Source organism: Pholcus phalangioides, unplaced genomic scaffold (assembly GCF_987345545.1).
Source record: "Pholcus phalangioides strain wild (caught in Gottingen) unplaced genomic scaffold, Ppha-v1.0 ptg000015l_1, whole genome shotgun sequence".
Lineage (NCBI taxonomy): Eukaryota > Metazoa > Arthropoda > Arachnida > Araneae > Pholcidae > Pholcus > Pholcus phalangioides.
In genome coordinates this window covers 77,709,511-77,720,552 of record NW_028301608.1, presented here as the reverse complement: position 1 = coordinate 77,720,552, position 11,042 = coordinate 77,709,511, and the positions used below count along the sequence as shown (strand labels likewise).

The 11,042-nt window shown below is 34.6% G+C and overlaps 1 protein-coding gene across 2 annotated transcripts in view; it reads right to left on the bottom strand.

Moving 5' to 3' along the window:
• LOC149076734 (protein HID1) overlaps positions 1-11,042 on the bottom strand; it is a 31,690-nt gene continuing 20,648 nt past the window's right edge. For both annotated transcript variants that reach the window (XM_089244370.1, XM_089244371.1), the window contains 7 exons: positions 9,841-9,902; positions 7,531-7,633; positions 5,307-5,552; positions 4,741-5,036; positions 3,682-3,944; positions 2,569-2,727; positions 1-195 (listed from right to left, as the gene is read on the bottom strand). In XM_089244370.1, coding sequence (XP_089100496.1) covers positions 132-195; positions 2,569-2,727; positions 3,682-3,944; positions 4,741-5,036; positions 5,307-5,552; positions 7,531-7,633; positions 9,841-9,902 — 1,193 coding nt within the window. In that variant the 3' untranslated portion in view covers positions 1-131. The remainder of the gene's footprint in view (positions 196-2,568; positions 2,728-3,681; positions 3,945-4,740; positions 5,037-5,306; positions 5,553-7,530; positions 7,634-9,840; positions 9,903-11,042) is intronic.

The window sequence follows — 11,042 nt, the reverse complement described above, 5'->3', positions numbered from 1 at the left end:
GCTGTTTATATATTTATATATATATATATATATATATACATGCACACATACATATACATTACATGTTATCATTATCAATGATCCAGAAGCCATAATTAATCATTCACGTGTCCATTGTCGCAATCAAGAGATTATATTCTTTGGATTTCAAATAACTTGACATCAGTATCATACCAAACTGGAGGATCCAAATTTCTGTAAGGAAGAAAAGTGCTTTTTTTTTACAATGAAAATATCACCAATTCAGCAACTCCAATTACAAACACAAGATAGCATTTAAATTATTTAAATTGATGTAACACGTGTACAAAAATGCATAGCAATGTCCTTTTAACCAAAAATGGAACTGAGAGCGCTACAAATATGAAAATTAGATATCGTAAATTAACCGTGTATTCCAGATACAACCGAAAAAGAAAAAAAAACACTTTTTAAAAAGAAATTAGGTGGAATGCAAAAAAATTTGATTTTTACATGGCCCCAATCTAAAAAATTTCAATTAGTGTAATTTGTATCCCTCTGTATTATACACATGAGTTTTGTTCATAAGCCTAATGTGACAGAAGGGCGGGCTGGATAACAGAAAAGCCTGATAGGCTGGACTTCTATAAATGCTCACTTCCTACCTCCATCCATATACCATCAAAAACGCCTTTTTTATATCAAAACCAGCTCCTACTCATATTTTCTGACCTCTAAGTACAGGTGAGTACTTAATAAAGCTTTCTGTACTAAACTAACTATACATTTCAAAAATTTATTACAGAATTAATGGTCCAAGAATAGAAAAATTTCACATATTTTAGATTTTAGAATAAATTATTTTATACTTATCTTAATTGGAGGAAGCAGTAAACTACAGTATTAACACACATGCTGTATGCTTTTAAAATAAACAAAACATTAACGTAAAATATAAGTTTAATTCCTACAAAAGTTATTTAAATTTATTTCACTCTTCATTGGTAAATGATAACACAAATTTCAAAAGGTAGGCCTAAGATGAAATAGTCAAAACTCACAGTTTTTAGTTTTTTAAAAGTCCTTGATGACTGAGGGCTTCTTCCCTTTTAGAGCTCTTTTAAAATGCAATGTCCCTTCACCTTACACACTAACTAGTGCAAAAACCGGTCAAGTTTTGAGGTATGACTAGTACAGCGCAGGAGCTTTTTTTAATGGTCGATTTTGCATAGCCACACTCCAAAACCAGTTTTTATGCAGCTCTGAATCACAAAGAATTATTATGTATTAAATAAAAAATAGTGCCTAGTTAAAAGATAAATTTCTAATCAATCGATAGTACAGAGACCGGATAGTCACAAGTCTACTGTACTTTCATTACACTACACATAGGGGTATAGGATACCAAGTCCTAGTTCAATAAATAACAAAGATATTCACTTTATAAAGCAAGCTCCATAGAGACATACAAAAAAAATCTTTAAACAGCTCTCCTGTAAAATTTCCTTTTTGTGACATGGTGCCTTTGGCAAAGAGTTAATTTGATAGATTTAGAAAAAAAAACAAGATTAACATAAGTGCTGAATCAATGTAAATGGCACAATTGTCAATAACTATGTTTTAAAAAATACACACTATGGCAGATAGTCAAAGAAATACTGTATATTATTTACTAAAACTTTTGACTTAATAAACGTGTGTATCTTTATTGGGTTTTATTTCTGACTCTCAGTTGCCCGCCAGTCTGCAAAATATTTCTCAGATTTTTGTGCATACAGTTATGTATATATATGATGACCTAACATTGTGAGGGCACCTGTTGGATTTTCGTAAGCATCACAGAGGCGGTAAGCTGGAGGGTTTTTTTTTTTTTTGTAGTTTTCAAACTTTCAGGAACAAATGCACCTCAAATCTGTCTCCCCTTCAAAAAAAGCTCTCCACAGAAAGCAGGAACCCTCACAATGCAATACTTACAAAATGCAAAAAATCATAAGTCTATCATGTTCATTTCCAATTTAGAGGATAGATATGTATATTGTGTTTGATGCGATATCACCTCAGACACAACATGCATTGCTTCAAACACATTTTTACATCTGGGCTGGACAAATCTATTGCCTGACACATAAAAATTTTGCGGGGCATGTATTTTTTCCAACCACATACAGATGCTAGCAGGTAACATTAGTTTATTAGATTCAGGCATGAATTTGAAGACCAGGAATGGTAAATGCAGTTAGTACATCACATATTTTACAGGCGAGGATGAAACAAGTTTCAGGCACTATAGACCAACAAGTTAAGTGACATCTACTAATGCTTTTTTCAACTACTTGGAGTGAATTGGACACTAACATCATTTTTCAAATTGACAGCCTTAGTATTTGCTACGTTTTGATATGATTGTTTTTGGTTCTTACTGTGTTTACCATTTCCTATCTTCAATTATTTTAAATTGGGGTATGTGAACTATTGGAGATTTGTCCACAGCCCTGATATACATACTACACTTCTTGCCATGCACCAATTCATAATAAATTCCTCATGGAAATGTTTGGAAGTGCATATGTGGTTTAGAATGCTGATCTAACTGACAAATTCACTTACCTCAAGTAGATGACACCCCACATATATGTACGAAACCACATGGTAGTTCCACTATTAGCTTGATATTTCCTTATCAATATAGGATGTGGAACTGGCAGCAGTCCAACAAGAGTACCGTGCTGCAAAAACTTCAATATTTCACTTTCATCTGTAAGTCCCCTAAAAGTTAAATTGCAAAAGACAGGCATAAGCATCTAAAAATGCAAAATAAGGATCAAAATGATTAAGCAGCATTCAAAATCACTGGTGGTCCGCTGGTCCGAGACAAACGATTAAACAATCTGACTACCGAGAAAAAATTGTGGTAGTTTCTGGGACCAGTAGCGAAAAACGTTGCAAAAACTGAAAATATTTTTTTTTTTTTTGCTGAATATGCTAAAAAAAACATGTACACTTATTTGGAGATATTTTATTTTAATTATTTCATAATCAATGTTGCTGTTTGAATCTTGACAAAAAATATATATATATATTCAGTATATTATACTTTCTTAGAAGCAAATATCTTTTGCAAAATTTTTCTGAAAATGTAATTTAGAAAGGAACGCCTCTTCAAACATCCACGCTTGCTTATTGATAAAGCCACAGAGTCTACAGTGGTAGCTTCATGAGGTTTGACCATAGCTGTAATTGTTTTTATAGCTTTTTTCACCCCTTGGCGGTATACCACTCTTCTAAATGACAATATATTTAGGAAAATGAATTATTATTATTCAGAAGAGATTTTTCGTTTAGCAGACCACTCATGATGTCTGCGAATCAGTAGGTTCTCGTATATACTGGTCCATGGGACAAGTGACTTTTATTTTTAATTTCTAATGCTGGATGAAGGGAATTAAATCTGAATGGAACCAAGATTTTATTATTTTGATGGGGGAGGGGAATCATTCTTTTATACCAGTGTTTCACAAAGTTGTGTTGCCAACCTTTGTCAATGACATCACGGTGAGCAAGAGACATTGATTTATGAGTATAAATTGGCTTGAAGTAGATTTTTTATATGGGAAAATACCTATCAAACTATTTTAGGGAGCTGCAGATGAACATGAGTTTGAGAACCACTACAATAAAAAAAAATAGGAAAAATAATGTAATCAACAAAAGAATTCTTACTTATCTATACAGATTTTTTCAACTTGTGGCACAAGCACTTGCAGAAGTCTCATAATAGTTTGCAGAGGAAGCTTTTGTTTCCACGAAGTAACCCACTCTGAAGTAGGTAGCCACTGACCCGGTGCCAAAGAAGACAATGATCTTACCGAGGCAGAGCTTACAGTTGAATGAGCTCGAGTTCTCTGAAAATTGCCGGCAGCCGAAGATATAGCTTCAGACCCAGAAGAGTTCATCGACAATGTAGGACTCAGCGGTGGTGAATGCTTGAAGCAAAAACACAATGTTTGGTTTCAATCAAAAGCTATCAACTCACAGGATAACAAGCCAAGTTGTTGGTTGTTATTTGATATTGATTACTTCATTGCATAGAAATGGTATTACAGTCGAATCCTGTTATAACAAATGCCAAGAGACCAGAGAAATCATTTTGTTATAATGAAATTTCATTATAAAGGAATCTCATTGTTCCTACGCAAATTTATCTGGGGGTTTGAAAAAATGTTAGTTACAACGAAATTTTCACTATAGCAATATTCGTTAAAACAGGATTTGACTGTACTTTGTGACATGACAAAGAAACTAAATTTTTTAATGCATGTTAAGGCATGGTTTGGAGTAAGTATTGGAATCCTTTACCTGATAATACAATAAAAGAGAACCAACGATAAGGGCAAAGAGCAAAGGGGAGAAATTGTAAATTCTAATACATTTTGACACACTGGTTGTCATCTTTAGAGGACATGTCGGCATTCAAGGAAAAGTTACCAAGTCCACAAAAAAAATTCAACTGACTACTGCAGTCGATTAGAACTTCTATTTTCTACTAGAAAAACTAGGAGTTGAAGATGCAGTGACCAACCTAAGTGGCATTCCAATTTGATAAAGGTTATACATATCTTCTTAAGAAAACATCCATAGTATGCCAAAACACATTAGGATTCATAGTTTTTGGTCCATCAGATCTTTTTTTACAGCCTATTCTGAAAATAAAATATTCAAGATATTGGCATTCATTGATTCACATAACATGAAATCAAAAATATAATTTTTACTATTTACATCAATCTTTGATTGCTTCGATGTATATTCATCTTGTTCTGAAGCTGCTTCTTCTTCTTCTTCTTCTTCCTCCGGTGACGGAGAACTGTTTTTTTCTTTCAAATCACTTTCCTGACCTTCAGGCTCTGAACCCTGTGGAGTTGTAACTATTGCTTGCTGTCCACTATTACTACTACCACTACCAACATCTACTCCTTCATCAGTTTCATTACTTTTTGACGATGGCTGTGGATCAACAGGACTATTGCACGCACTTGGAGGATGAGCTTGTTCTCTCTCTGTCATTTTATCTATTCCTGAAAAGATATTTGTACCAACAGACAATGACTAACCTGGAAGCTTATTTTGTGAAAATTACATTATGCGGATGCCACCATGTTGTGACAAATTATTTTTTGCAGTAACTTGAAATGAAATGTTGGTGAAAGTTTAGGAACAGAAACCGAAAATTTCACTTGTACTAACTTTCTACATATGAGTTACAATATGCTTCAACCAATACGAAAAAGGTTGTATCACCAGTACAAATGGGGAGAAAAATTGTACAGGAGAAGAAAATGCCTTACGTGGAGTTGCAGCCAAAGTTGCATTTAGAGTTCCTTTTTCGGCGGGCTTAGCAGGAGTTGAGCCTTCCATACTGGGGATATTAGCAACTGAAACTGAACTATTCAAACTCATGCTGCTTGTTGAAGGGACAATTTGATTTCTCTTGTTCATAGACTTCTGTATAGTTCCACGGTCCGTAGGAAGATTAGCAAGTGAATGAAAAACATTACGCTTGCGAATAATAGTGTAAACCAGATTCGAATTCCCTAAAAAAATTGCCCATAATTATAAAAAAATTTAAAATGAATTTGCAATAAAGAGTCAAAAATATATATATATATGACACAAAACTTTAAAACTACTTCTAAAACAATAGGTTTTACAATAGTTTATTAAAAAATACTTGGAATTAATACTTTCACTCCTCTGCAACAGCACTAGAAGCCAATACACCTATTATATTTCTTTCACTATACACTGATACCTTGGCTAATGTAGATAATTTGCCCCAGAATCAGAATGTGTTATATTATGTGAAATACCTTGTCTCACTAGCGGAAGGCAACCACTGGCTTCCGTTGGTGCCAATAATTCTTTGATCCCACCCATAATAGTCCTGTTGACATCGTGGGGAAGTCCAGCCAACTTCCTTTGTCTTGTTTGAACTTGTTTTGTCATCCAAAAAACAGTAATACTTCCAATAATTATTGAAACATGTCACTGTGTAAAACAGGATGAATGGCATTGAGATAGTTTTCCTCGTACGCTGGACGTAACGAGTTCCCAGATTGGGCCGAGAACAAACCAGTTCTTCACAACTATAGCCTTGGAGAAAACTGAAAGATCACATTTCTTCACACATTCGGTCATTGTAGCGGGTGGGCTGCTAACTATTAACAACTGTTGTTGTTTTTGAAGTACTAATGGTGTGAAAATAATCTCTTAGTGTTGAGCGCAGTCTAGCCACTCCAGCTGGTCCGGGTAGTTGTTTTAATTATTTTTACTAGTCACTTTCCTAAAATTTAGTACATATTCTAGTCATGATGAAATAGAGTATAGAGATGAAGTAGTTTCTGAAACTGAAAGAATCGGATGATCTACGAAATAACTGTCTGAGCCATATCTACATATAAGTTCTAGAAAATGGTTGACCCTCCAGCTTCTCAGAGCATGACTTCACGTGGTGATAAACGTCTTCATGTAAAGTCGTTGGATATGATTCGGTGTATTCAACTAGCTCCACATTAAAAGGTGTTCTCCATTATTGATCGTGTTCCTGAGCTGAACTTTCCATTGTGAACTGTCTCCCTTGAAGAAAGAGTGCAATATATCCCAAGATGGTCTCTCTGGACGGTAAGCTGTCATGTCTGTCTGTCTGTCTCCCTTGAGTGACTGGATACTCAATTTTTATCATAGCCCTGGTGAACATTAGGATGTCTTACTGAAAGAGTGGATTGTCTAAGGCCGTATCAGGTAAGATCACTCTTGTTTATTCAAGAGACTTTTTATGTTATGAAATTTAAAATACGAAATCGGAATTAACTTAATTGGTGATATTTGAATACTAAAATGTAATTGTGTCAAGTAACGCTGTTACATAAATGTTTTGACTTGAAACTTGCCTTCGTTTCTATTAATATTGCCTATTGACTTGGCATGGAATTGAGAATCATAGGACAGTAGCTCGTAATACCCTACATTATGAGCAAAAAATAATAAGTTCTTTTCAACTTCTTGTGCATGAAAATGTTAACTAATTAAAAATAGTTCCATTATTTTAAGCACGTTATTAAAAATTTGTTTCCGAATACATGTTCACAATATGAGTTTTTTTTTTTTTTTAATAATGTGATCCTCATGTATTCCCAAGGGATCAGCATGATCCGTCCAGGGAATTTGTTAGTGTTAGTAAACATCCATGCCCGAACTGGGATTCGAACCCAGACCTGCACAGTGAGAGGCTAGCTCCCTAACCACTCGACTGCCAGGCGGTTTTTACACAAGTTTTATACACAATTTTCAGGAATGAATGAAACATTTCCTTAATACCAGGGAGTTATTCCCCGGAGGGAAAAAAGTGTTGCACTATCCATGAGCATGTTTTGATAGCGAGTATCACACTTTTAACACGCAAAAAAATATATAAGGTAATAAAAGAATGTATATTTTTCTTCATGAGTTTGAAAACGAGAGTAGACAATAACTTGAATTTCTTGGAAATAGAGATAGAGTAAAAGTTCTTACCATCGAATTGATACTGGATAATATTATTGAATATTTCAAGTAGAAAGAATACTAAGTGATGATTTGTTGGACTAGAATAAAGATACCAAGGAGTGCTGAAAGCCTATAAAAATTCACAATCATCAATTTTTGACCTTTTACATTTGTATGAAACAAAAAATCTTAATTGCAACCACTGGATACAAAAAACATGAAACTATAAAATATTAATGTTACAAAAAAAATATAATAATAATACTCAGAAGAACCTTTCGATCTCAAATGTTCCTTATCTCGAAGAAAACCAAATCTCTGCATTAACTGTAGTAAATGCAGGCAATATAGGTGCAATCATTTGCACCTCTCTGTCACAGAGCATTTTTTTGTGAAATTTCTTTATCAAGGAAGTATAAACATGCTGATAATAAGTAGAAACACTGAAAACTATTTTTTTATCATTTTGTCAAACCACTGTCATTTTCTGCACATGAGGGCTAATTAGACCTGGACCTACAACTTTTTGGTGGTTCCAAACGGCACACACACACAGGCTTGTTTTTTTATACTCATCGAGGGGTTGGTGTGCTAACTTCTAGATGTGGGACTTCCCCTGCAGTAGCAACTTTTTTCTGTGGTCATGTTGCCGTTCCTGTTGTACCCCTGTGTCAGGAAAGTTTCTGACGAGGACGAACCTGGTATCAAACTTGCAACACCTCTAAACATCCTTTGGTACTTCAGGAGAGTATCTTATCAACCTGGGCTACCCCGCCCCAATGTGTTTCTTTTTTCTAGAGGTGAAAGAAACTTAAAAAAATGGATGTTATAATTCACGGATATGTGATATTGATAAAACAGAGGGATACAAATTAAAGGGGAATTAATCTATATATATAAAATTGATTGTGTGTTTGTATGTTCTCTATACAAATCTACAATTTTGGACAGATCGTCGCCAAATTTTACATATATACCAAATGGGACCCGACTTGAACGATAGGCTACTTTAAAATTTTGTCAGAGCAGGGCAAATGCCCCAAATGGGCAAAAAACTGTCGGACAACAATGATTTTTGGGCTTCAACAATCACTTCCAGAACGTTTACTTTGGTTACCGTGGTTCTCTAGCAATGCGTTTCAGACGTGTATATGCCTTTACAATGGTTTGTCGCTTCTCTAATCCTGTTACTATATGAATAATAACTTATGCCTTTATAATGCTTTACCAAATTTTCAGTACTCTCAGTAATGAGGGTTTTTGAATAGACGTCATAATCATCATCGCTTTGAGGGTCAGGTAAAGGGTGATTCTCATAGAAATCAGTGTTAAAATTGTCGATTTTAGCATAGAAATGCGGAAATTTAGTGGGGTTTTCTAGAACATGAATAATTTTAAAAATCGTATTGAATTCTCGATTTTTGAAATATTGGGTTCGCTTAGAGATATACGAAGCCCAGGAGATTAAATATGAAGTAATTAGCCAGACCTACTTTTGAGTTGGCTTTGGCTATCTAGGCAATAACATTGATTTCAACTTTTTATTTACATCTTCTCAAGCTCAAAAATGAAAATGTGTCTGTATTGTCTTTTAATATTCAACTGCATAAATTTATATAGTTTAGGATGTTTTTTAAAATTATGGGTCCGTAAAATACATCGAAGAAATTTCACAGCTTTAATTAAGTATTTTTGGAAGCTGAAATAGGCAGATGGATAACTTGAAGTTCAAAAGAGCAGGGAATTGAAATACTTAGTGCCATTAAAAAAGGAGAAAAAATATTCATTTCTACCTTTCTTTAAATCTAGATTTGTTTCTTTCATGAGTAGCGCTGGAAGTCGCCATATTGGTTAACTTTGACACGGTTTGCATGCCCGTCAAAGAAAGAGGGAGATATCGCATGATCCAAAAAGCCTCACTGAAGAAAACCCGGGCAACGCCGGGTATTATATCTAGTGTTAAATAAAAAGATCATGATGGATATCACCCAATGTTAGAAATCGTGATGCCCCTGGCGGATGAAAAGAAACCACAGTCACACGTATCACTTGTATCAAATCACTTGCATGAGTAAATATTGTTTGTTTCTTTCGAGTTGAGAAATATCAGATAAATGGATGAGAAATGCAAGCTTACAACACTGTGAATTTTAAACTTTTTAGATGTAAATTTTATCATGAAGAAATTTCCTAGCCAAGAAATACCCTTATAACAATAGCCAGAAACGTTTTTTTAATAGTTCGAATTGAATTGAACACACTATAAGTTTGGTTGAGGTAACAAGTATTACAGAAAAAAATAAATATAAATTTAACAAAAAAAAAATGCATACATACTTCTAAAAGATGTAAAAGTTTTGTGCTTGCAACCATCGATAAAGTTTTCAAATATGGTGACACTATTAAAAACAAACATTAAAACTAGAATTGATATACGATATCCATAATTAACAATTATTATTCAAATAATTAAGTCAATCATGCCATTCCAATTGCATTAATATATAACAGTTTATATCATGCTGGTAGTCTTGATGTAAGCATATGTCAGAGTTGTTATTATGGAAGCTCTTATGCTTTGGGGTCATTCAAGTATTACGTCAGCATCGAGGGGGGGGTTCGGATTTGCTGGCTTTTGATGACAAGGGGGGAGGGGGGGTTTGAAGGTTGCTTACGTCATCAACCCACCCCTTTTTGAAGATATGAAATATTCTAAGCTGCTGATGAAATTTTGCTAACATTGGGGAGGGGGGGGGGATCTGTGTTTTACTGACTTTTGTTGACAGGGAGAAAGGAGGTCAAAAATGGCTGAAAATCTGCTTACTTAATACTTGAATGGCCCCTTTTCAGATGACGACTCTGCAAATTTTTGTACCAAGAAAGAAATGAGGATGTGAATGGAATGAATATTCTCTTAGGTCCTGCTTGTCTGAAACTTGTATGCGAATGTTATGACCAAAAATGTTATACATGCAACTCTCCATCACAGAAATTCTGGGTGTGTTGTGCAATTCATTTTTTAATGATTGTACTCATTTATGACAGGCAGACCATATATATATATATATATATCCCACGTACAGTTAAATCTCATCGAGAGAGTTACACTTGAAATTGCAAAAATATGGCCCAGTAAGAGAAGTGATTTTGCTAAAAGGAGTAAGCCATGGCCTTACTCTCCTATCCCCAAGACTAGTCCTCATGCCAAAATGTTTGGCAGGCCTCTGGTTAATAAATTTATAGTGCAAAAAAGTAGGAGGAAATAATGTCCTTCCCTCTGCAGATTGTATAGGCTTATCTTCCTCGATTTGGAGGAGGAGGGGGGGGGGAAATCAAATAGCAAGAAACTGCCAGGTGGCCATTAAACTCAAATTCAGATTTTGATGGAGATTTCTGTAAGGATGCTTTTACAAAAGTGACCCTCTAAGTGAAGTCTGAAATATGCCCTATCTCAGGATATTGATAACATCAGAATGTCATAAAACTGTGGTGCACCAACTTTTCAGTTTATGGTCTAGATATGCAATGTCTACTTTGAT